Genomic DNA, 27,089 nt, shown 5'->3' on the forward strand with positions numbered 1-27,089 from the left:
GGGGAGCCAATTAAATCTATTCTTAACTGCCATCTTTGTTTGTGAGGATATGTTTCACCTACCTCACTCTGTTCTTTCCTTTACTCTGTTTACTCTCAATGTTTTCTTTCGTTCCCACATTTCTCTTTCCAGCTCTTAAAATCCACACGTTAACAGTTTTGCTCTTTCTTTCAACTGTTTATTTCTACTCCTTTCCCTTTTTTTTTTTATTTCCCTTTTCCTCTTGCTACCTCCTCTTTCAAACTTCCCTTTTCCTCTTGTTATTTCTTTCCTTGTTTCTTCTCTTAACTTCATCAGGCGTTCATTCTTTCACTATTTTTTTCTTTCCTTCATTCTTTCTATGTCTTTTTTATTAGCTCTTTCCTTTGACTCAGTATGCATCCCTTCTCTTTTTTTAGGTCTTTCTCCCTTCCTTTCTCTGGTGTTTTTCCTATATTTTTCTGTCAATTCACTTTTTACTATAAATCCCTCTTTTTCCTGTCTGTATGTGGAAGCCACAAGTTACTTGTTGGGATCGACGTGACAAAGATGTTTTCCCATTCTGTGTCTGTGGGAAATGTGTCAGTACATGGTTCTTTTGCCGCTTGTTTCTCTCACCATCTCATTTTTCCTCTAGGGTTCATTTTTATCTTTCTTTTCACACTTTTTATTATTTTTTCCTCTATCTTTCTTTCGCTAGCTTCCTTCCCTTTTTTGTCTCACACGTTTGCTCTATTTCTTCTTAGTTGTTTTCATTTTCTCGTTTTCTTTCTTTCCCTTCTTTCTTTTATTTCATTACAACCCCCTCTCTTTCTTCCCTTTGTCTGTTTCTTTCGCATCTCACTTTCTTCCCCATCTGCTTTCTCTCCTGAGGTCTAGTTATCAATGGAGCAACAGGTGCCATAACACCAGAGCCCAGAGCCCTATGGAACTCACTCAACTCTAATTACAGCTATTTTGAAATTATGAGGCAGGGTTGACCAATTTATGTGGCAAGAAAAGTCCAGTTATGAATTTACAATGCCAATAGCTGTAAATCAAGAAAATGTGAGACCTCCTGCACTGCAAATGCTTGTTCTTTTTTAATTTATAGAGCGAAAATAATTTTGATGTATCTTCGCTCCTGCCTTTTTAAAAAATATGAAAATCGCTATCTTCATGAAGTTTACAAACCTTTACAAATAACCTCACAAAGTTGTGAAGATAAAGTCCTGAAATCGAACACCTGTGTGAAGTAAGGGATTTGTGAACAGGGAATTTTAAGGATAATATGGATCAATTATGTTACTGTACGAATGGCTCTGGACGTTTGTCGGATTAACAGTTCTCTGGATAGTTCTATGCATGTACAAGAGTTTGTGTATGTTGTTTGTGACCAGAGCTTAAAATGATCTTGAGAATTCACTGCCTGTAATGTTCTGGATCTGAAATCGCCCCTGAGGATGGGGGTGTAGTGAAGGAGAGAGCACAGGGAGGAGGAATTGCAAGACTAAAGCACTGGAGTTGAAGGATACCACAGGAGGCTGATGGTCCAGAGAAAGAGAGCATCAGGAGGAGAAGGAGCACACGAGAAATGTGAAGGTGTAAAAAGATAGCACATGAGACTTCTGTTATCGTCTAGAGTCGGGGAGAGAGCACACAAGCAATGTGTTACATGGAGGAGAGGCAGCACAAGAGGTTGACTGCCTGGGAACTAGGTGGAGATAAAGGACAGCACAAAAGCAGTAGTGGCTGGCAGGAGGGAGGATATAGCTTGGGCCTCGAGATGAGCCAGGGCACAGCGAGCTGGGCAGCCAATTCAGACCAACTAACAGCTATGTGGTTATACTGAATAAGCAGCCAGCTACATCATTATCATACAAAATCTCTTTATTGATGTCACAATTACTTTATTAACCTTCTTGCTTTCTCAAATTTGCTTAAAAATGCACAATTTTCCCATTATTTTTTCAAGGTTTTCACAGGGGAGAACTGCCAAATCCCCCTTTTGACAGTAGGGCTTGCTCACTACACTCACTTGCCACAGGGCACTAAGAACTTTTACACCTAACCACTTTCAGCACCAACCGCCACTGCCCTGAACATAACCACCCCCACAGGAGAAAGGTGAAATACATAAGTAACAGAAACCTGCAAACATATTCAGAACATCATGGCTTGACAAAAAACACTTGGGACACCAAACAGTAACAGTCCAGAAAAGTAAGAATGTAATGCCACATAGCAAGGTCTGATACTAAAAGACTTAGGATAAATGGTAAGTTCCCACTTGCAAATTGATAATTTATAAGCATCCAATTGCCAAATATACACTGATGTTCCGTACTCTGAAACTAATGATCAAACTTGAAATTTATTAAGCAGTTGTAAGTCACTTCATGTCGTGCTACAGGTAGATGGAGCGTAGAAACTAGTGGATACTCAGCCAACACGTGTTTCGCCCTATGAGGTGCTCGGCCTATTCCGGCAGTTATTGGTACGGATTGACCATTATCATGTTAGTATTCTGAACACTGTTACTAGTGAAAATGAAAAACAAGTATGCCTTGAGAAAGCCCTGGTGAGCGCACCTCATAGAGCGAAACACGTGTTGGCTGTGTATCCACTAGTTTCTATGCTCCATCTACCTGTAGCACGACATGAAGTGACTTACAACTGCTTAATAAATTTCAAGTTTGATCATTAGTTTCGGAGTACGGAACATCATTGTATATTTGGCAATTGGATGCTTATAAATTATCAATTTGCAAGTGGGAACTTACCATTTATCCTAAGTTCATTCTACATATGGGGGACTAGGGTCCATTTCCCCCGGTTCTAAGCTCCCACGTCTATCTAATTTCATCAGCGACTTGGCAATTTTTACGGGCAGTCACAAACTGGACCCTCATCTCTGATGCTAAAAGACCCCTGATCAAAGTCAAACAGGCTCAACTGACGGCAATATTAAGAAGAGAAAGTAGAAGGATGTAAAGACTCCCCTCGAGCATGGATAGAAGGGTAGCCCGAAAGAAGATGCAACCAGATTTCCTCATAGTGTAGAAATACCCTCCTGGGAAACCAACAGGTTAGACTCACCAGAAGAAAACTCCTGTTTAGGATAGGCATCTCAAGAGGTCCCTTCCCTTTAAAAGGACCAAGGTTCTATGCCACCTGAACACCTACCTAGCTACAAAAGCCAATCGACAGAGCAAGTGGACAGGGACCAATTCTCCAACACCAGTTAATCCTAGGTGGCAGAAGAATCCAAGTAGGAGGAGGAGGAAACAGAAGTAGATCAGAAGGAGATTCTTGTTCCAAAATAGTTCATGTCCTTCCAAAGCAATGCCTTCAAAAGAGGCACAAGCATGATCACTACTGCATTGACAGAAATGAAGACCATTCAAGCAAAACTTCTGATTTTAACAGTCATAGACAACCTGGTCAACCACATCTGAAAGAGAATGTCAAGGAGCAACCAAGACTCAACAGAGCACTCACAGACACTGGCTCCACTTGCCAACAAGATGGTGAGAAGTATCCCAATATCTGCTCCTATTACATTTCGCACAAAGATACCTACCAGTCAGGGCTACGCCCAACCTCAAGAAGCCGCCAGTGGGACCATAACCTAATAGCTAGAAGTTGCTGAAAACATATAATCCCACTTACTCAAAAAGGTGGTTGATGACCAAGTATCACTACCTCGAAAACAGGGCAGACTGCCATGAAGAACTCGGCCTCTCTCAACACAAGAAAGGGAACACTTGAACTAAGAAGAAGGGATCACCAGTTCAATTAAGTGCAGGTCAAATGATCAACCACAGCATAACCTAGGCACCATCCCCTACCATGGAAGAAATGAACAGCCATCAAATCAGCAATCACTAGACCAAATACTTTCAACTATATCACTAGACCAAATACTTTCAACTATTGGGCACAACTTCATAAGTCATCACGGAGGACCTTTCTGTAAGGAATAGTTGCTTTCCACAGAAGTGAAAGTTAGCCTCTTCATTTTGCCTGGGAATTGAGCACTAGGAGATCAAAAGGGAGACAGCATAAGTGGGCCCAGCAGCACAGTAACCTAAGCGTAGACTTAGCCCAAACAGCACCATTCCCAATAGCATCACCACTGTGTTAAACCCATTCCTTAAGGAGGCATTAAACTTGCTCTGACAGGATAAGCTGGGGATAAAGATAACACAAATTGTAGCTTTAGCGCCACTGTACCCTATGAAGGCACCACATCCCCGGGAGAGAAGGAAGAGCTGGTGTTCAGTATCTGAGTGTTGGTAATGCCTGTTAGGTTACAGAGCAGTAAAACGTCCCAATTTCCCACGAAATCCAAGTATGTTTGCAAAAGATGGTAAACCAACAGATCAGGCTTTAACACACACCCCTAGCAGCATGATCTATGTTTAGGGAAGTATACTTCTTAGAAAGTTAACATCCATCAAGAGCACATCCAGCACATTTGCACCAGTATCTCCTTGAAGGCCCAAGCAGCTCAACTCGGCTCATCTACGAAGGACAACCAAGGAGCCCATAAATATAGCTACCAAGCCTGCTGTGTTATAAGCAGGCTTAAGAATTGGTCAAGCATCTCAAAATTCGTCATGTAGCTCTTCAGCTAAGTCTCATCTCATGCAATTCAGCAACAGAGGAACCACAGTGTGTGCAAGTAACGCACCAGGAGCCACACAGAATTAGAGGATCCAAATACAAAAACTCCCAAAGGAAAATATTTGCCGATCAGTTCCAGCCACAACTCCCAGTCAGCTGGAGAAGGTAAGGAAAGATCAGCTCAGGCACCTGTAAAATTGAAAACCTATAGCCCTACACCCTATATAGCTGTGAGAGATGACAAAAAAAGGCAGGTAAACCAGGCCAGTCAGTGACGACAAGCCACCTTACAGTTGACAGCTTATGCAGAAACTGGTCTATTCTAAACTAACATGACCGAGCCCAATCACGCCTCATTTAAAGGCAATTAGGGTTCCGACATAAAGAAATCGGTTTACAGAATTTCGCTCAAAATTTAAGTTTTCATCTTTGCCAGGCATCCAAGCACAGAGACGTTTTTAGGACCTCAACTGCCTTGCTCAATACCTCCATGAAAGATGGATGGGGCTGACCGGAGAGAATCTGGAGTAATTACAGTAGAGGTACTGATGTTATATAGTGTCTGGGACCCAAAACAGGGAACTTCTTAAGTTCAAGCAAGATCATAGGGAATCTACATCCGGCTCTACTTTTGCAATATCATGAAAGCATCAAAAGAGACCGCCCCTTGTGTCCTGAGAACGGAGTCTATGACAAAAAGGCAAAACAACAGCTAGCAAAGCAGGGCAGTGTCAGGCTCACAGACGGAGTTGACCAGTGTCGAGGAAGAAGCTACAAGTAAGCACATGAGTGAGATAGCTGCAGATGCCTTGGGACCCCAAGGTGCACCAAAGGAAGTTAGAATAGGGTAGAACATAGTTAAAAGATTGGGTGAAAGTAGCTATCCCAGCAGTCCTACTAGCCAGAAAAGCCAAACGTGGAGCCGAAACAGGGCAGAGCACCAACAACAGGCTCATGTTCACCACAGCAGGACACTGAAGGCGCTATTGAAGTCAGTGAGCAACTCCACCGATCCAAAGACCTATATCTGAAGAGGGATCGGTGTCCAAATGAAGAGGAGTCATCAGCACTATAAGTCCTAAACTAGGAGCAAGATACTTGCTCATAAAAAAAGGCAGCTTCTACCTATTTATACTGAGATTGTGACCTGTGTAAATGTTGGAGCTAATTGCAGCCTTCAGATGTGTAGTAAGATCCTTCAAGGACTTCTATGGATCCTGAAGTCAAGAAGGCGTGGTCCAGGAAAGACCACAAGTGTGCACGGAGTCCAGGCTTGACACACAGACCTCATGTGAATCAGAAAAAAGTCCCACAAACCATAAAAATGTCTCTTAAGGCAACTTGATCTCTACTTTGATTACGTTACCTTTAAGCAGTGCAAAGTAAAAAGTATTAAGGTTACTTGGGAAACAGAGAAGTCTCCAGGTTCACATCGAAACATGCAAAGAAACAGCACTTACGCCAAAGCTCCAAAGTGGCGCCATACGTACTGCTCTGTGACTTCACACCAGGGGAGGCCCTGGATTTTAGATGATAATTTGCATTTTCTGATTGAAACTCAAGGTGGGGAATCTGTAGGTAGAGGCACCCACCAAAAGAGGCCATTTTAAGTTCATTAAGATACCCATGTCGAAGCTCTCGCATCAGGCCTTGTTTAAAATGGCAATCAGTAGCCTTTTTTAACAACCATACAAATGCATCTATGACAGCCTGCAGCCATTTCCGTATCTTTCTTGTGTGCGACTACTTTCTGCAGTCCACCAGTGCATGCCAAGAATCAGCACACAGACTTGTAACTGCTTCTGCGCAAACCTGAAATAGATCTGTCACTCTCGGGATCAGCGTCAACGTTGCATCTATTGCTCTATCAGATGTAAACAAAACGCCTTTACCCCTAGGTTTTCCCTTCTGTTCTTTGAGATCTATTATTTGCTTGACTCATATCAAATGTTAGGTATCTGTATGAGGTTTCCACTGTGCGCTCTCATTTTCAGTAGAGGTGCTTACCAGCTTTTATGGGATGGGCAAGGGACTAGCTCAGCGATAGAGAAACTATACTGATATCACAAGCTTTCCTTGTTCAAACACTACTTAGGGTGTTTTTCCTCTGTAATAACACGTTCAAAACACTCGGCGTATATCATTATTAGAAGTGTTGCATGTGATTCAAACTTTCGTGCATGATATGCAGTTTTCCTCTAGTACGGAATTTCTTAAACCAGTAAAACAACATTCCAACTGGCATCGTACGAGACAACCCTATTTACACTTAACGCCAGAAAGTTCAGCTAACCTGAGATATGAATGCTTTATACCGTTTTATTCTTGAATTGATTTATCTCCCCACAAGATCACATTCCTTCAAGGTCTTACACTTCTGCTTGAGTGACTGTGAAACCAGGCGGAATGACAATTTACTTCACAAATAGTTTCCCCGGCTTAGCGCCAGTTTCTTGAAGAAAGCTAGAACTAGCCTATACCGTGCACATTTTATGCACTCAGTGCACCTTTCAACCTTTCAAGGACGTAACAGCTTTGTGAACAGTTGAGATGCGGAGATATACTATTCGACATACATTTGTAAAAAAAAAAAAAAAGTGCAGTGTTAGTCAATTGCAGCTCTTTTGTATTAGGCTGCAGTACGCCAGCACTGGCTGGAGTTATAAACCAGGTCCGCAGCTTTTGCCTGTTTCCTGTTGGTTGGAAGCTAAGAAATGTTGAGAACAGTCAGAGTTGCGTATAGCATAGCAGCACTGTTGTTTTTTAGAAAGGGTAAATGTGGGGGGATACTTGCCTTTCGTTTCACTACATACTCCTCAAAGTACTCAGCTTGGTTGGAAATCCAGAACATGGTAACTGGGAACGACAGGTAGAGCATCATCTGCAAGAAAGGATAGAACACGAAATTGGTGCTGCACAGGAATGCTTACACCACATTCATGAAAACAGTACTGGGGACCAGTGGTGGTTTAAGTACCGCTCTATTTATCAGACTGGACCACGTCTGTGCACATCTCTAACCACATCCTTGGTGCATGCAGATCTTTACACAGCTCAAGAAGAAACTCCACTGGCACACATTCACACAGCTCCTAACACCGCCCTTGCTTATCCACACACAACCGCAAACAACCAATCTCATACTCCCCACAACGTTAGCTCCTAGCCCTCCCTCAACTGGACCCAAGTAAACATCCACAGTCTCAACATAGCTTCAAAAACTCCTAGTCTTACGAAAATCTACCAGATCACACTTTATTTAAGAAGCAGGTTGCTGCTATTTAGGCATAACTATAGCTTCGATTCACCACAATCATACTAAACCCTTTGTAGATCAACAGGGATTTAGCATGTTAGCTAGTAAATGCCAGTACTAAGTGTAGAAAGAGAGTCACAAAAAACCCTAAACTGGTTGTGCGGTGTCTGGAAATGCATTTCTCACAGGTCCTGCTGCGGTTACTAACTGACACAGGGTTAGTGAGGTTAAGGCTAATTGTCCCCGTTATGTATAGTCTCTTTAGCCAGAGACTTGTAATCACATCACGGTTGACCACAGACACCTCAAGAATACTGTGATTATCTAAGGGCACCTGCAAACTGCCAATAAGTGGAAGACTTAATCCGTCTACTAAACATGATAGAAAGGAGGGACATCGGCCAGGCATCTAAACGAAGCCGTGTCAAGAGCCGAAATAATTAACGTGAGAGTCCTCAAAGAGTCTGCATTAGAACAAACTTGGTCTCCGCCATTCACACAGTCCTGAATGACTTACCTCCTGGCAGACAACTCCAGTATTCACGAAACCCAAGATTGGCTTTTGTTGCAAAAAATCATCAAGTAATTGACAGAATGAAAGACAAACACATCACCAGACCCAATCTCACAGTGAATCAATGCTTAAACATCTCTAAATATGGTGGCTTTCACTCCTTCAAACAATTTTCACTGCCTGTGCATCCAAACTGTTATTTCCGATCTCCCAGTGCAAGTGTCATTCTCCCACTATGTGAAAAATTAATGGTACATACACATACTTCCAACAAACTGAACAGCTGATACTGAAGGCCTGATCTTTCACGAAAATAATTCTCCACAACCAACAAGGACAGACTGAAGACAAGCAGCTTATTATACCCTACCAGTGAGGTTTTCTAAGCACCCTTGTCAACAGTGGACCATGTTTTCACCTTACCACCACTGTGTGGAGAAATACACTTAACGCACAATAAACAATGAAGGCAGGATACTTTTCTGTATGACTAGATATAAGATCTTAGACCTATAAGATTGCGGATGTTGCTCGGGCCAAAGGGACTCAATCTATATGGATGCAATTGTCAGCAATCAAGGAATCTCTACCACTTCCTTGTTTGGTACAAGGTCCAGTGGAAGAGGATTATATGGAAAGCCTCAAAGGAGGCAAGCATCAGAAACTATGAAGAGATGACACTGTATCTAGAAGGGAGCCAATCAACCAATACATATCAGCCACAGTGGCTTGCTTCCTAAACCTTATGATGAATGAGAGACAACAACAACAAAAAAGCCATCATTAAGGAACAAGAATACAACAAAGGTGAAGTGGCCCGAAAATGCTTGGAAGGTTAGTAACACCAAAAAAGCAATGACAAAGCCAATAGGTCTTGGCAATCCGAGGGCTATAGGCACTGGCAATGTTAATGCATTTCTGTACGGCTCTGGGGCTGGTTTAACTGGTATAAACTAAGCATTAACATTGCCAACGCTCTTAGTGAACGTGGTCCAGGACAGACCTTAATGCCACTCAGTGCTTGGGCTGAAAACTATAATGATGCCAACAAACTCCTCAGTGATTTAAAACACACACTAAACTCCCAGACACTGGCATCCTTCAGAGATAACACAAGCTATGACGAAAGCAGTGGAGTCGGGAAAGGGTATAGAAGACTTACACCCCAAAACTGAAAGTTCTGAACCAGCCTGTTGAGCAACCAATAATTAATTAATCTGCCCTAATCAGACAGATATTTTACAGCTGTTCATTTCCCTGAGACGCCTCACACCTCATTGTGAGTGTTAACATGTTAAATGGGGAGCGAGGTGGGGCTGGGGGGTGAAGGTGAGGATGATATGCCGGGGCTGGGCACTGGTGTGTCTTTGCACTGGAGCCCACTGCTGTTTGTTTTCTTTCACCAGGAGAGAGGGGCTGGGGGGTAGGGGGCCAGGATCAGCTGAAAACACAAATGTTTGTGTTCATTAAGAAGTGCTGAGAACCAGCAAAAAATGTGCATCGCAGCAGCTGAAAACAAACTAAACAAGCGGCAGTGTTAGGGGGGCGTGGCCACGGAGCTGAGCATGGCGCACGCTTAACCGCTCGGCTCCGGAGGGGCCGACTTCAAACGTATGCCTAGACGCGCTGGGGCGGGCAGTGTCGCGCTCAAAGTGGAGCGTAACGACTGCTGAAGACGTGGGGAGACGGTGGCGGCGCGGCTTGGCCCCCGGGGTGAGCGCCTGGGTTCCCGGGGCCGATCGGGGCTGCGGCCTAGCTGACGGGCGGGGCCGCCCCGCGCTGAATTGAGGTGCCGCTGGCTCGGAGCGAAGGAGGAGGTGAGCGGCGATTGCGGGTGGGGCCACTGGCGAGGGGCCGTTGCCCCGGGGGTGGCCCCCTGCGGATTCGTGTGGCCCGGCGGGGATCGTGCCCGGGGGCCTGCTGGCGGGCTGCGGCCGCGGTCCTGGGACGTGCGGCGTGCCGCGTCGGGCGCGGAGGCTGTGCGCGGGCCCGCCCCGAGGTGTGAGGGGCAGATCGGAGTGCCGAGTGGGGACGCCGGACGGAGTGAAATTGGCCTCCCACCCGGGAGACGGGGCCTGGTGCTTCCCGGCTGCGGGGGCACGGACGGTGAGGAGACAAGGGGACAAGAGGCGCCCCGAGGAGGACTGATAGGGAGCCCGCTTCTCCTGTGCCCCCTGGGGGCCGTACGACTGCCGTTGCCCGGGTGCCCCCTGTATGGTGGCGGGGGGGCCCCCTGTGCCTAGGACGGTTCAAGTTGGACACTGATCGCCCGTCGCGGGGTGTGGCGGCGAGGGTCCGCCCCGTGCTGATTGCTGTTATCATCCGAAATTTGAGACTGCGCACCATTGTTGCCCGGGGTTGGGGTCCCTCCTGGCTGCTGGAGACGGCGCGGCCTTGGGGGCCTGCCGCGGCTGCCCCTCCCGCGCAGGGCGGCGCGGTCTTGGGGGAGGCGCCACCCCCGACCCGATCCAGACCACCTTGTTTCCGACTGCGCCGCTGGTGGGGACGCTCGGCGGAGGCGAGCTACACGGCGACATCGAGGATCCTGGGCGCACCTGCTTACTGTGGCCCAACGAGCTGGAGATGACTGGCTTGGTGTCTGAGACTCCTCCTAGAGCGACCAGAACCTGAGATCTTGACGGCAACAGATTGGGTGAACGGGCAGGCCAACAGCAGGCAGCATAATTACCTGCGCGGCGCGCCGGCCTCGCTGAGACGCCCTCCTCTGCATATCCAATGCCCTCCAAGGGCAGACACAAGAACAAAGCCATGGAACCCATGACACTGATACCAATGGCGGACAACGAGCTGACCACACAGAGCCAGTCACAAACCAAGGTTCAGGACACCCTGGACAAGATACTGGGTGCCATTGAGGACACCAAATCCACTCTACAGCGTGACATTAATCAGGTGGCGATAGAGGTGGGGCTATTGAGAGCCGACCACCACAAATTGGCCGACAGAGTAAAGGAGGCAGAAGCAACACTAGAGGAAGTTGTTCCAAAACAAGCAGAAGTATCAGCGGAGGTGACCTCTCTGGCAGACAGAGTGGCGAAGCTCGAACGGCGAGCTGAGGACGCAGAGGGCAGAAACAGGAGAAACAATATTCGCGTGGTGGGTCTCCCTGAGGGGGTCGAGGGGACTAACATGGTGGAGTTTCTGGAGAAATGGCTAAGTACGGTTGTGGCACCAGGATGCCTGACCCCCTTTTATTCATTGGAACGTGCACACCGGGTGCCGGCTAGACCGCTTGCCCCTGGCAGACCGCCCCGGGCTGTAATTGCTAAACTCCTGCACTATAGTGACAGAGACATCCTCCTGCAGAAAGCCAGGGAATTGGGTCCGTTTAAAGTGGCCAATGGCGAAGCAACACTGTTCCCTGACTTCACCTTGGAGGTCCAAAACAAGCGTGCCTCCTTCCTGGCCGTTAAAAGAACTTTACGAGAAGAAGGGATACAGTACTCATTGCTCTATCCAGCAAGACTACGAGTGATTGTGGAGGGGAAAACCACTTTCCTCCAGACTCCGGAGGAGGCATGGGAGTGGCTTGAGAGCTCGGGGTCGGGCCCGGCGCGGCCTGCGCCGGGGGGCCGCGGTGGGGGGGGGTCCCGGCGGGCCCTGAGAGGGAGAAGGCCAGGGGGCGGCCGACGGCTAGCACCCACGCAGGCACAAAGGGAGACTGGAAAGAGAGAAGCCCTAAAAGCGGCAGCCAAGATGGGAGTGGAATCGTCCCCGCCGGCGGTCTCTGAAGAGGAATCAGAAGACATAGTGGTGTCCTCGCCCGAGGGCTCTGGGGGATCGACTAGTGCGCCGGAGGTAACCCCACAAACGGCTGATGAACTGATCTAAACAGAACCCGCACCGGCGCTGAAAGGCGAGTCAAGATAAGAAGTACGGTGGCCCCTCCGGACCTGGCCGCCCCCCCGGACCTGTTTCTCGCCTGTCAACCCTGACCGGCGAGTATTGACTTGATGTGTTTGTGTGATCTGCAGTGTTGTAGGACTTATTGGGCAGCCTACAGTTTTGGAGGCACCCTGGGGAAGGGGAGTTGGGTTTTTTTGTTATTAGTTATACCGGCTATATGTGCGATGTGGGCTGATCATAATGAAGGTGCAAGCTTCTGGGGGGCTTGGCCGGGGCCGGGGGCACGTAGACTCCATGTACAACGGGTTCTAAGAATACGATGGGGGGCTACAACACTATGACCTGGAACGTTAGGGGGATGGGCACTCCGAGTAAGCGACATAGAATTCTTTCCTTTTTAAAAAGAAGAGGGGTGCATATAGCTATGCTACAGGAGACTCACCTCGCGCCCGGAGAGGGGGAGAAATTACGGAGGAGATGGAGGGGTCAGGTATTTGCCACAGAATATTCAGCTTACGCAAGAGGAACCCTAATTTGGATTAGAGCGGGAGTTCCATTTGTGCTAGATTCCTCCAACATAGACAGGGAGGGAAGATTTGTCATTCTAGAAGGGAAACTACAGGGGCTCCAGTTGACCCTGAGTTGTATATACGCCCCCAACCAGGAACAAGCATTATTCATGACGGGCCTGTCTGGGCATCTCACTTGTCAATGCACGGGGGAAGTACTAATAGGAGGAGACTTTAACGCAGTGCTTGATATCGACCTAGATAGGTCTAACCCCCCACTGCAGGGAGCAACATCAATTAAAGCAGCAAAAAAACTAGCAGAGTGGCTGGACGCCTGGGGACTGGTGGATGCTTGGCGGCTACAACACCCTGTTGCCAGGGATTATTCGTTTTACTCGGGCCTCCACCAGGTACATACTAGAATCGACAGAATAGTTTGCACAGCAGGGCTGGCCCGAAATATGACCCACGCGGAGTACCTTGCCCGCACAATATCTGATCATAATCCTCTATTGATGACATTGAATGTATCTCGGGACAGACCTCCTATACCGGCATGGAGAATGCTTCCGTCGGCCTTGGAGGACCAAGCGTACAGGGAGGGGGTACAAAGCTACTTAGAGGAACACATAGAGGATAACCGGGGATCCACTTCCTCCAGAGGCATAGAGTGGGAGACACTCAAGGTGGGGACGCGGGGTCATTGTCTGGGACAGTCAGTGGGGATAAAACGTACACTTGAGAGAGAATTAGACGCACTGGAGAAGGTCATCCACGAGGGGGAGTTGAGACAGGGCCCCACAAGACAAGCGGATGAAGAGTACGAGAGTGCGCGTAGGGAGCACTCCCGAATAGAAGAGCGTCTTAGATGCCACAGTGTGCAAAGATACTTGGTATCCATGCAATCAGAGGAGGGGAGATCCGGTAGACTTTTGGCATGGCTAGTGCGCCCGAATGGTGATAGTGGTCCTATTGCAAGTGTATTGGACAGGGGTGGGACACGCAGAATTAGTCCAGAATCCATTAACGACGCATTCAAAGATTATTATACGTACTTGTATAGGAAGCCCACAGACTTGGAGGTGGGGATCCTTGATGGTTTCCTAACTCGGATGTCTCTGCCGGCTTTGAGCCCGGAGGACGGGGCCGGCTTGGGGGGTCCAGTGACTGCAGTAGAGATAAACGAAGCAATCACGCAGCTGGCTCCTGGGAAGACCCCGGGCACAGATGGTCTTCCGATGGATTTTTATAAAAAGTATAAATCCTTATTAACTCCCAGACTGAAGGAAATGTATATGGAGGCGGTAAAGAATGGGGTGCTCCCTTCCACGCTCCGTGAAGCATTGGTTGTGCCGCTCCCAAAAACAAACATTAGTGATCCATCGGTAACAGAATTTAGACCACTATCAATGCTAAATAGCGACTTTAAGATCTTGAGTAAGATACTAGCTAATCGGTTACTGCCCCTTATGCCGACCCTGGTGCACCCTGACCAGAACGGTTTTATTCCTGGTCGCAGCACCTCCTTGAATCTTAGGCGGATTTTCTCTATAATGCATATGCCTGATGAGGCGAAGCCACCAGCCGGGACCTTGCTAGCTGTGGACTTTGAAAAGGCCTTCGACTCGATCAGATGGGATTACTTGAGGGCGACAATGTTAAAAATGGGCCTGGGTGGTGGCTGGGTTGCCTGGGTGGACCTGTTATATTCGTCCCCATTGGCAAGGGTCAAGACGGGTAGGACGGTCTCAGCTGCTTACCCAGTGCATCGGGGAACTAGACAGGGATGCCCCCTGTCTCCATTGTTGTTCGCGTTGGCGATGGAACCCTTAGCGGCGTGGGTGCGAGGTGAAGGAGCGGGCAGAGGGATTCGGTGGGGACCAGGGGATCACATTATCTCGCTATATGCAGACGACATTTTGATATACCTTAGAGACGGGGCGAGTGGACTCCCCTGGGCCCTGAACGTACTTGAGGAATTTGGTTTAGTATCAGGATTAAGACTTAACCGTAATAAAACATATGTGTTCCCCCTGACGTCTGGATATGGTCGCCCCATAGCGTGCCCGGTGGACCTGAAATGGGCTCCGCGTACATTTAGATACTTGGGGATCCAGATCTACCATGGTATGGCTGACCTAAGAGAGGGTAACCTAGGTGGAGCGCTTCGTTCGCTGAGATCATCAGTAACATTCTGGCGCTCTTTAAAATTGTCAGTGATGGCTAGAGTGGCGCTATCCAAAATGATCATGCTCCCCCGACTGCTCTATTACTTTGCCAATTTACCGCTGCTAATACCCCGGGCATGGTTCCGTGATCTGAACACATTGCTTAGAGAACTAATTTGGGATAGTGGGCGAAGACGTACCACTCTCGTGACCATCTGCAGGCCTCCCCAAGCGGGAGGCCTGGGGGCACCTGACTTTGAGGCATATTACCTTGCATCCCAATTGCAGTGGATAGCCGGGTGGCTTACGGGTCGGGGCCAATTGGATTTATATACGGCCCAGGGAGTGATTGATACGGCGTGGATTGCGGCAAACATGGCAAACAGGAAGATAACTCTCCCTGGGAACAACATAATGATAAAAGTGGCAATAGGATGTTGGAAAAGATGCACGAAAAGAGTAGGAGTTGGTCACCCGTATTCTCCAGCTCTGCCGCTGGCAGTACTTGCTATAGAACCCAGGGGGAGGGGGCCGGGAAGTATGGGACTCAGTCATTGGCTAGCAGCGGGAATAGAAGTAGTGGGAGGACTTTTCAAAGAGGGAGTCCTGAGGGGATTTGTTGACTTGATGGAGGAGGGTGTTCCCGGTGGACAGTTTCTACTGTACGGGAGACTGGTACATACCCTTAGGGCTCACTGGGACACGGCAAATGCGGAACCTGACACACACGGGGTCTTGCACTCACTGATGACATTAGGTGAGGAAACACGTCTCATCACCAAGATATATCGGTCCCAGGTTGAGGCAGCTTTAGACCCCCTACGTTCACTGAGAGGAGGCTGGGAGGGCACGGTTGGTCGAGAACTCACAGACTCAGAGTGGAAAAAGATACTGGCTTACCCCCGGATGGTGTCCCGTAATACACGCTTAAGGTACCTTCAATATAATTACCTGCATAGAACATACCTCACACCCCACAGGCTGTTCCGTATATACTGTGGATCTCCAGCGACCTGCCCGAGGTGCGGGGGGGGGTGGGGCGAATTTCGACCACATGGTTTGGACTTGCCCTGGGATCCAGACTGGCTGGAAGGAAATGTTGACTACCTTAACTGAATTGCTTGAGGTTGAGTTAAGACCCAGCCCCGAGATGTGCTTGCTGGGCCTTGGACCAACGGCACTCCGTGGAAAAGTGAAGGGGCGCTTTTTGGACCTCACCCTGGCACTATATAAGAGACTAATCTCGAGGGGCTGGAAAGCTGCGGGTTGTCCTTTACTGACTGTCTGGGAGAATGATACATTAACGTGGGCTAGAGCTGAATTACAGGTCCTAAAAGCAGAAGAAGCCAGGAGTATCCGCCGGGTTCCCATAGCTCCGGGGTGGGAGAACTTAGTGACGAATTGGGAGAGTATAACTAGGAGATTGGTGAACCCAGCAAGAGAAACCTGCGACTCCCAACCCACGCCGAGGTCGGAGCCAGGCGATTGTAGCACATAGATAGGCGCCCAGAACAAACCCGACCTCCACGTGGCTTTCATTAAGTGTAGAGGCCTGAAGGCAGCTGGGCCGTGGATCCCCACCTCGCCATCGAACATGATAGGCAGTGTGCGTGCCCCTCCGTCTACACGGCGCGTCCCTGCGCCCTGGGTCGATATCACCCCCTGCTTAAAATTAAAATAAAAAATGGATCTGACATAGCACCTTCAGTTCAACAACTATAAAAATCATTTGCACATAGCCGCATGGTTGGCCCTGTGTGGCCTGTTCTTTTTTATTCCCGCCTCTTCCTCCTTCCTCCCACACCCAATTGGGTGGCACCTAACCCTCTATATCATTATTCCAAGTTACAAGGAAGAAGGGGTTTAAACCTGTTGCTTGACTATTGCTTATGCAGAACAAAGAGCTGTAACAAAGAAAAGTGATTGAATAAGTAAAAGAGTAACTGGTTGAATAAAGAGAAATAAAACGACTGTTACTAAAGATCGAGCAATAAGCGAAAAAGTACAAAATAAGAAGCAGATATAAAAGTGCATGTGAAATGAATAAATATGTAACGTTGTAATAGCAAAATGTTAATAAAAATATATTCTAAAAAAAAAAAAAAAACAAGCGGCAGTGTTAGACCTGGCAGCTCTTGGTGTGTGCTGTAATTCGTTTTTGCTGGTTTTGATACACTGGGCACTTGACCACTCCTAACCAGTGCTAAAGTGCAGTGCTCTTTGTCTAAATTGAATTGGTTTTCCATGATTGGCATATCTGATTTACTAGTAAGTCCCTAGTAAAGTGCACTAGAGGTGCCCAGGGCCTGTAAATCAAATGCTACTAGTGGGCCTGCAGCACTGATTGTGCTACCCACGAGTAGCCCTGTAAACATATCTCAGACCTGCCACTGCAGTGTCTGTGTGTGCAGTTTTAAACTGCCAATTTGACCTGGCAAGTGTACCCACTTGCCAAGCCTGAACCTTCTCTTTTACTACATGTAAGTCACCCCTCCGGTAGGCCCTAGGTAGCACCATGGGCAGGGTGCAGTGTATGTTTAAGGTAGGTCATGTACTGGTGTGTTTTACATGTCCTGATAGTGAAATACTGCCAAATCTGGTTTTCACTATTGCAAGGCCTATCTCTCTCATAAGTTAACATGGGGATTGCCTTTAAATATTGTTAATTGTAGTTTCCCATTGGGAGCAGATAGAGAGGGGGAGTTTAAGGTCTCTGAACTCACAATTTAAAAATATGCTTTTTAGTAAAGTTGGTTTTTAGATTTTCTGTTTGAAAATGCCACTTTCAGATTGTGGGCATTTTCTTGCTTCACCATTCTGTGCCTCTGCCTGGCTGGTGAATACACATCTGGGTCAGACAGACAGTTGGGCTGTTTGTGAATTCACTCTGGACAGGGACACAAAGGGACCTGAGGTGTGTCCGGCATATCCAGATGAGTCTTCCTGAGCTAGAGTGGGAGGAAGGAGCTGTCACCTGCACCTGAAAGGGCTATGCCTGCCCTCTCACAATACAGACTCCAACCCCCTAGAGTGTGTCTGGGGCAGGGCAAGGAAGAGGCGGGGTCTTGTGCACTACAAAGACTTCCCTTTGAAGTTTGCCTACTTCAAAGGCAGAAATGAGTATATGTATTGGACTGCTGACCCCACAACTTTAGATTAATTCAGGATCAAGAAGAACCTCAGCCAAGGAGAAAAGTTTGATGCTTGAGGAGGGCCCGTAACTCTGCCTGTTGCTTTTATGTGCTGGCCTGGTGCTTCTGCCTTAAGAGGGAAAGGACTGGACGTTGCTTTCTGAAACCCTGCTTGTGAAGTGTCTCCAAAGGCTTGGACAGAGCTTGTCTCCTGTTAAGAAATGTCAGGGACATCAAACACTTCACCTGCCAGCTCCTGGGTACTCCAGGTGAGGACCCTGACTTGCCAAGTGGTGCCAATACTGTTCCTGGGCCCCCTTGAGTGAAAGGAAAGCTGGCTTGAAACCAAGAAAAAATAGGCGCACCAACTCTGGGCGACTCCAGAATCAGCACCACTGCATGACTTCGAGCCACTGCCTGCAACTTGAAGCTGTGGTCCCCGCTGGAGTGTGACGACCCTGACCAACATCCAACCAAGGCCCAACGTCGCCGCAGCCTCACTGAAGTCCCCCAACATCGTGAATCCCAAGTGCTGTGTCACCGACATCCGTGACACCCGACTCCACTGCAGCACCTGTAGCCCCTTGGGGTGACCCCAAATGCGAGCGGTCACCCCACTGCGCCTTGACCCATATGAACGTCATGGACAAATGGGGAAAATGCATAATGGAGTCAGCTAATGGCATGCCTGTGGGCGGGGCTGAAGCTCATGATGTAGATACAGCACACCTCAGTTCAAGACATCGAGACAAGGGTGCCGTCTAGCGCTGAGGCCTAAAAATGAACCTTCAACCAAAGCACTAAATAGATTAATGCAACCTCAAAGCCTCTCTGCTCTGATCTAGAAACAGTAGTCCCAATTTTTCCCCAAACACCAGTAACTCAGGAAACCGAAAAGGGGAAACCCGAGAGCGGCAGACAAACCATCACAACAACCAAAGAAATCCCAAAGGGTGGCGTAAAGGTCTAGTACAGGTAAAAGGACCGCAAACTCAGAAAAAAAATCTGACCCATGACAAAACTCATTGAAAAGTCTTCCCCACATCAAAGCCTCAGATGGCTCTTTAAGGCCCAATCTGCTCTGACTGCTCCTATTACCAAGCACAACTTTCTGTTTATGACACTTTCTAAGTTCACATCCTGCTCTAATCAATCCTTTCTCATGCCCCTATCCCCCTCCCCACTAAATCAACTTGCTCTACATCTGTAAACCTTTTATTTTGGTAAATAATGGCCCTTGGCTAACAAATGCAACAAAACAATTTAATGAAATTGAGTACACAAGGATCTCTACTTATGCTGTGCATGCTGTTGCCTTAATGCAACTCTCTCCAAAATGTCTCATTACACAGGGTACAACAGAAAATTAAAAGCTGTGTACAGTGATCGCATTTCACTTAGTTACATCATGGAAATTAAATTATCTCTCATGATCTTATCTGGGCCAGAAGCCACTAGAAGATTCTCTCTTATATGGATTCCATTTCATTGTTTGTGATTTTCTATGCACTCGTTGTCATGTCAAATGTAATGCGTAGGCCCAGACGGAGGTTTTCATTCCTCCGGTGAAATCAAAGGAATTTTGATAATTCTGCATTACTCTTGTAACTTGGAGTTACTGATTAATTAAAATTCTGGTGCTCCACTTGCGCAATAAGATTATGCAGTTGTTTCTAAAGTTTAGAAAGCACTGCACACCACTCAGCGCCCCTACATATTCAACAGTGATTCAACGTTTTACTACCCACTCAGCGCCCTACGTACTCTGCAGTGATTTACTCCTAATCACTGCAGAGTATGTAAGGGCACTAAATGTAATTCGGCTGTGTTATTTTCATATCGCAAAACACACCCTCACATCCATTATTGTACGCGAGGGTGCATTTTGTGCTATCAAATTAGTACCAAATGCCCACCGCAGCCTGTTGCGGAATTCTGCAGAATCTGGCAGGAGTTTAATGTAATTCTGTGTGAATCGGCAGAATCGAAATCTGACAATTTAGCCCACCCCAGGTAATGCAGCGTCATTTTCAGTGATGCCACGAGTTTGCAAATAAGTGGTTTTGAAACCTACAAAAGCTGCACTCCTTTTAGTCAGAGAATGTTGTCAAATTATATAGACCATCCAACTACCTCGTGCTGGAGCCGAAATAGTTCTCTGCAGCCTCCCAAAACTTTAAAAAGTGTGTCTTTAAAAAGGCTGGTCAGATACCAGAACCAACACCGGAATGTCCTGCACCACATTTCCCTGGGCTGCACGTGCACATCCTGCACAGCATCACTCCCTTGACCAGTAGACACACATGCTGAGCCCAGCAATGAACACAATACATGAACTAAGTAACCTTCACCTGAGAATAGCACTTACAACAGACCTTGCACAACCAATCACATCCCTGACCCCATCACCACCCCATCTTCCTGCTCGCACGAGTAAAAAATGCTCTTTTTAGAAACACACAACAGGGAAATGTAGGGAAATAAATAGGAGGATTTAAATTTTTACATTAACTTATATTATAGCACAGTCAATATTAAGCAACAGAACGCTATGATAAAGTAATTTGTGGCTCTAAAAATCAAATCTGGCTTCTCCTATTCATTTGCTGTAAATCTTTCTCTGCCCAAAGATTGGAATGTAAGCATGAGAACAATACTTTTACAGTCCTGTCCTTCACTTACAATATACGGTATAAGGACTGACTGTGCACTCCTGAATCAACTGAAACATATTAAGATCAGTGTGACCAACATTCCTTTATCCCTTAGCAGCACATTTTGTGCATGCAGAGGCACTTTACTCACACAGAGACATCAGATGACATTTGCTGGGAGGCAGGGAACTGTGAGTCACATAGCACTTTTGTGGAATTTATTCTAAACCCATCTCCTCTAAATCAGACCATTTTAAAAGATATCACTCTGCCAGAGATTGAACTTCCGCAATTACTATTCATATTTCATTTGAGTTTTAATCCCTTCACCACCTCCTGGAGCAAGCCATGACTGTTCAATATTGCACTTTTTGAGAAACAAGTCTAGAAAATGAATAGCTCTGGAAGCTAAATGGAGTAAAATAGCGTTAAGCTTTGAAACATCAATGGTAAATATCAGTATCTAACAAACACCCTGTCCAGGAACCACCTACTTCCGCAGGACCTGCCCCAACGGATAGTTTTGCCCATGAAACTACGATACTTGGCACCTATCAGCTTTACAACTGCGCCTATTTATGCTGGAAATAGATACTGTATTCTAAAGCTGTGGACGGCCCACAACACAATATTCCTCTGGGAAGGTCAGTCCCTTGGTCTTGCCGTGTAAATTAATGTCAACCTAGTTGCAGTCTAATGGGCTAGTTGCAAAGGAGCTCCAGGAGGCACTTTTTTTTAATCCCAGCCATCAGTTTTGCCAAAATGTGCACTTTTGGGCAACCGTTTTGTAACGCTCAGTTTTTGGCAAGAATGGGAGTATTTAAAGTCAATGTAAAAACTGCTAATAACATATGTTAAAAAATGGACTGGAGTAGCTGAGGAGGGAAGAAGTACCCACTCTCATGGTATATTCGCCAAAATGCAATATGATGACAAATGAACATCCTTTGCAGCAAGTAGCAGTGTGCTGCAGTCTCAGGCCTCCTAATTAAGAAACTGATGGCGCCTAGGCAAATCATCATACTCTCCCTGTGCCTCTATCCACTGATCAGTACTTTAAAACATGCCTGATAGAATAAATAAACACCAAGGACATACTCCTAGGACAGGTCCCCCGAGTAGTTCTATTTTACGCATTTGGGCTGTTTAACACACATGTTTAAGTTTGTTTATTGGTAAGTGGATGGGTTTGCATCTCCATAACCTGCTAGAACCCTCCTGTGCTGCAGGTCTTCCATCCAAGCAATGGATAGAGTACCTCTTGTACAGCTTATACATAGCTGCCAAGGATCTAAGAAGCAGAGCCAACAGATTTTCAGATCTTTTATGTGACACTTCCATGGTTTCAGTGCACTTATGAGTGACATTCAACAGAAAAAATATGTGAAACTTAAGGCAGGTACTGAAGTGCATGGAAAGGGGTAAATATGAGGAATTACAACCTTTTTGATCAATAAAAAGCTCTAAAATATTGTGGAAGTGCTGCAAAGCCACAGAAATTGAAGTTAATACCATTTTAAAACAATGTGCATACAGTGCTTCAGTCACAGGCTGCGACCCATAACACTGTACTGCCCATGTCACTATTCCCCAGAGCATGAACAGCATTGCTCTGTTTAATGAGAACTGTTAAACTGAAAACACGAGAACGCAGGAGAGAAGAAAACTATCTTCTGTTACTTGGTGTGTTTGTGCAACCAGAAGAAAGTGCATGTGATAACACTGTAGCAACCAGAGCGTCAGATAGGGCCTGTGCACTGAAGGATGATCGTTACCAACATACCGGCAGTTCGGCAAGTGGAATGGGAGGCCAAGAACAGCAGAAGCCTTCAATGAGCAAGCATCTGCAGTCTGTTTATAACCACAAGAGCATGGATTAAAAATAAAGCTTTGCCAGAAAGACACAGGGCATGTCCAGTGACGCCGAACAATGCCATTAAAATCCATGTGATGCAGGCTTCCCAAAGAGAGAAATATTTTTAGTGTAAAATTAAAATTACACAAGTGCTCCAAACAAATGCAGGCAAGAGTCCAAGACAGTGAGTGCACCATTATGCATTCAGCACAAAGGAGGCTGAGTGCCTAAAAGTAAAGCAGTCATCGTAAAAGCATGTCTCACTTCAAGCTATTGTTCTTTATAGTGTCCTAAAACGGTTAGGCACATGCTAGAGTCTGCATATCAATTGAACACAGGGCAGAATACGTGACTCACCTGACCGTAGCACAAGTGTCTGGGTGAACAAAGTGTTGGGGCGTTGGCCGGGCTGGGGACAGTGGTGACAGGCTGCAACCATAGGCAGCAGTTAAAAACAGTGTCTGTGAGGACAGGTGTTACACACAACTCTTTCGCTGAGGAGTGTTTCACTCTGGCTGCACAGTCAGTGGCTGTAAATATCTGAATACTTAGATTCCAGTCAAATCACACCTCATTCACACTCACGTCGCTTCCACGCTCACAGAACCCCCTGCATATCGATAGTCCTTTAATTTCGGTGTGTTCCCTTGGCAGAGGAAGAACCACCCCTCATGGACTTACAACTTAGTCGCCTGTGCACGCTTGATGATGAACCACGTGTGTCTCAGAGTGGCCAGGCAGGGCCACCAGAAGGAGCGCAATTTGTTATTGACTGAAATAATGTCTCTAACTCTGCCAGTCACCATAACAACTGTTTTCCCAGGCCCGTTGGCAGGCTAAATTATTTCACAGGCAACGGCAGCAGTGCACACATTAAGCACTGTGCAAGAGGCTGCTTTTAGGAGCGCCTAATGATCCCCCAAGGAGTCAGGGAGCTATATATGCATGGCTAATGCATTTTAGTGTGGTGATGCGGACACCAGCATTAAAATGCGTGAGTCTAACCCCTGATGCGTGGTACTTGGCAGGGCTGCTTATAGAGTGCTGAAGGTGATCTTCCTTTCATAGAGTTAAAAGCGTCAGGGAATCAAAATGTAGGGCTTGTATGTATATAGAGGAGTTTATTCCAGCGACTAAAACTTAACCACGCGTCATGTGTGTAGATACGCATGTATAAGTTTCGTCAAGATATTAAGCACGTTGTAAATATAGCTTACATATATATATATCCAAGCCATATATCTATATATATATATATATACACACAAGTACAATGGGAGTCCCGTTGTGCCTCTATGTTGTCAGCAGAAGCGGAGCTAGGACTGCCGGACAAACATGCAAAATGCGGGACCACATGTTCCAGAATGAATTAGGTTTACAACACTTTAAAAATATCGCTACTATAAATGAAAAGTGTCAGGTAATCTAGTCCACGCTAGCGACCGCTTCTCATTTGCGTTTCATCCTAAATCCGAGCTGTGTGCACATCTTGATTCTGTTGTGCCCTCTAAAACTCATACATACCATAAGCGCGCACACGGAAAACTGTCAACCTCTAACTCATAAGGGTCTTCAGTACTGCCCCTGCATTCCTCTGTCGAACTCACCCGGAAAACCTCCAGTTTAACCCCCATCTTGCAGCAGCCGCGGCAGCGCTAGGACCTAAACGGGAAGTGTGCCAAACTTCCTACTTCCGCACCGACTTTCCGAAGCATGCCAATACGGCAACCATCTTGGAATGGAGTAGGGTATGCCCTAACGATCCGAAGGTAGGTAAACACCCCAGCATTAATGTAATATCAAGCTCATGTTTCTGATAATTTTTTTAGTTTATGGCTATTGCTTCACGACTTCTAGTAAGATTGCCAAATAAAATTTAAAAAACATATTCATATTTATATTGTCTGTTTTACATATGTGACTAAAGGAATCACGTTGAATATTTTATATATATATATGTTGTAGTTTAATAACTTAAATGTGTTTTATTAGCTAACATAACATCTTGTGAAACGTTCTATTTTGAGCATGTTTACTCCACTTCCTGTTCGTGCTCCCAACTATTTTCCTGCATCGTAACTTCAGTGTAACTTATTACTTTATTGGTCGTGAAGAAACGGCATCATAATAGAACATGAAGGATTAGCTTAGATTGGTTGATTTCGTATCTTCGGCAATTGTGGTCAAACGCGTAGAGACCCTCTGTTAACCCTTTCGCTGCCAGGCCTTTTCCCCTCCTGTGCTGAGCCTTTTTTTGGGCTATTTGGGGCAGTTCGCGCTTAGGCCCTCATAACTTTTTCTCCACATAAGCTACCCACCCCAAATGTGCGTCCTTTTTTCCAACATCCTAGGGATTCTAGAGGTACCCAGACTTTGAGGGATCCCCTGAAGGAGACCAAGAAATTAGCCAAAATACAGCGAACATTTCGTTTATTTAAAAAAAATTGGAAAAAAGGGCTACAGAAGAAGGCTTGTGGGTTTTCCCCTGAAAATGGCATCAACAAAGGGTTTGCGGTGCTAAAATCACCATCTTCCCAGCTTTCAGGAACAGGCAGACTTGAATCCCAAAACCCAATTTTTCAACACAATTTTGGCATTTTACTGAGACATACCCCATTTTTACTATTTTTTGTGCTTTCAGCCTCCTTCCAGCTAGTGACCGAAATGGGTGTGAAACCAATGCTGGATCCCAGAAAGCTAAACATTTCTGAAAAGTAGACAAAATTCTGAGTTCAGCAAGGGGTAATTAGTGTAGATCCTACAAGGGTTTCCTACAGAAAATAACAGCTGAAATAAAAAAATATTGAAAGTGAGGTGAAAAATACAGCCATTTTTCTCCACGTTTTACTCTGTAACTTTTTCCTGCAATGTCAGATTTTTTAAAGCAATATACCGTTACGTCAGCTGGACTCTTCTGGTTGCGGGGATATATAGGGCTTGTAGGTTCATCAAGAACCCTAGGTACCCAGAGCCAATAAATGAGCTGCACCTTGCGGTGTGTTTTCATTCTATACCGGGTATACAGCAATTCATTTGCTGAAATATAAAAAGTGAAAAATAGGTATCAAGAAAACCTTTGTATTTCCAAAATGGTCACAAGATAAGGTGTTGAGAAGCAGTGGTTATTTGCACATCTCTGAATTCCGCGGTCCCCATACTAGCATGTGAATTACAGGGCATTTGTCAAATAGACATCTTTTTTACACACTGTCTTACATTTGGAAAGAAAAAATGTAGAGAAAGACAAGGGGCAATAACACTTGTTTTGCTATTCTGTGTTCCCCCAAGTCTCCCGATAAAAATGGTACCTCACTTGCGTGGGTAGGCCTAGCGCCCGCAACAGGAACCACAAAATGGACACACCACATTTTCAGAAATAAAACAGAGCTGTTTTTTACAAAGTGCCTAGCTGTGGATGTTGGCCTCTAGCTCAGCCGGCACCTGGGGAAACCTAGCAAACCTGCCCATTTTTGAAAACTAGACACCTAGGGGAATTCAAGATGGGGTGACTTGTGGGGCTCTGACCAGGTTCTGTTACCCAGAATCCTTTGCAAACCTCACAATTTGGCCAAAAAAACACTTTTTCCTCACATTTTGGTGACAGAAAGTTCTGGAATGTGAGAGGAGCCATAAATGTCCTTCCACCCAGCGTTCCCCCAAGTCTCCCGATAAAAATGGTACCTCACTTGTGTGGGTAGGCCTAGCGCCCGCGACAGGATATGCCCCAAAACACAACATGGACACAACACATTTTCCCAAAGAAAACAGACCTGTTTTTTGCAAAGTGCCTAGCTGTGGATTTTGGCCTCTAGCTCAGCCGGCACCTAGGAAAACCTACCAAACCTGTGCATTTTTTGAAAACTAGACACCTAGGGGAATCCAAGATGGGGTGACTTGTGGGGCTATGACCAGGTTCTGTTACCCAGAATCCTTTGCAAACCTCACAATTTGGCCAAAAAAACACCTTTTCCTCACATTGCGGTGACAGAAAGTTCTGGAATCTGAGAGGAGCCATAAATTTCCTTCCACCCAGCGTCCCCCCAAGTCTCCCGATAAAACAGGATATGCCCCAAAACAAAACGTGGACACATCACATTTTCCCAAAGAAAACAGACCTGTTTTTTGCAAAGTGCCTAGCTGTGGATTTTGGCCTCTAGCTCAGCTGGCACCTAGGAAAACCTACCAAACCTGTGCATTTTTTAAAGCTAGACACCTAGGGGAATCCAAGATGGGGTGACTTGTGGGGCTCTGACCAGGTTCTGTTACCCACAATCCTTTGCAAACCTCACAATTTGGCCCAAAAACACTTTTTCCTCACATTTCGGCGACACAAAGTTCTGGAATCTGAGAGGAGCCACAAATTTCCTTCCACCCAGCGCTTCCCCAAGTCTCCTGATAAAAATGGTACCTCACTTGTGTAGGTGGGCCAAGTGCTTGTGACAGGGAAGAGCCAAAAACATGTTGAAATTGAGGGGGAACCAAAGTGGGTCCAAAAGGGCAGTTTGAGAAAAAAAACATTTTTAGGCTGACAAGTGCAGCAGAATTGTT

General features: G+C 46.3%; 1 protein-coding gene across 1 annotated transcript in view; it reads right to left on the minus strand.

The window, feature by feature from the left end:
• The window catches only part of PET100 (PET100 cytochrome c oxidase chaperone), a 43,949-nt gene extending 19,684 nt beyond the window's left edge, over positions 1–24,265 (minus strand). Inside the window, exons 1-2 of the mRNA XM_069230354.1 lie at positions 24,149–24,265; positions 7,382–7,468 (exon numbers count right to left, since the gene is read on the minus strand). Coding sequence (XP_069086455.1) covers positions 7,382–7,468; positions 24,149–24,175 — 114 coding nt within the window. The 5' untranslated portion in view covers positions 24,176–24,265. The remainder of the gene's footprint in view (positions 1–7,381; positions 7,469–24,148) is intronic.
• Positions 24,266–27,089: the final 2,824 nt, after the last annotated feature.

This window comes from Pleurodeles waltl, chromosome 4_2, assembly GCF_031143425.1.
Source record: "Pleurodeles waltl isolate 20211129_DDA chromosome 4_2, aPleWal1.hap1.20221129, whole genome shotgun sequence".
Classification (NCBI taxonomy): Eukaryota; Metazoa; Chordata; class Amphibia; order Caudata; family Salamandridae; genus Pleurodeles; species Pleurodeles waltl.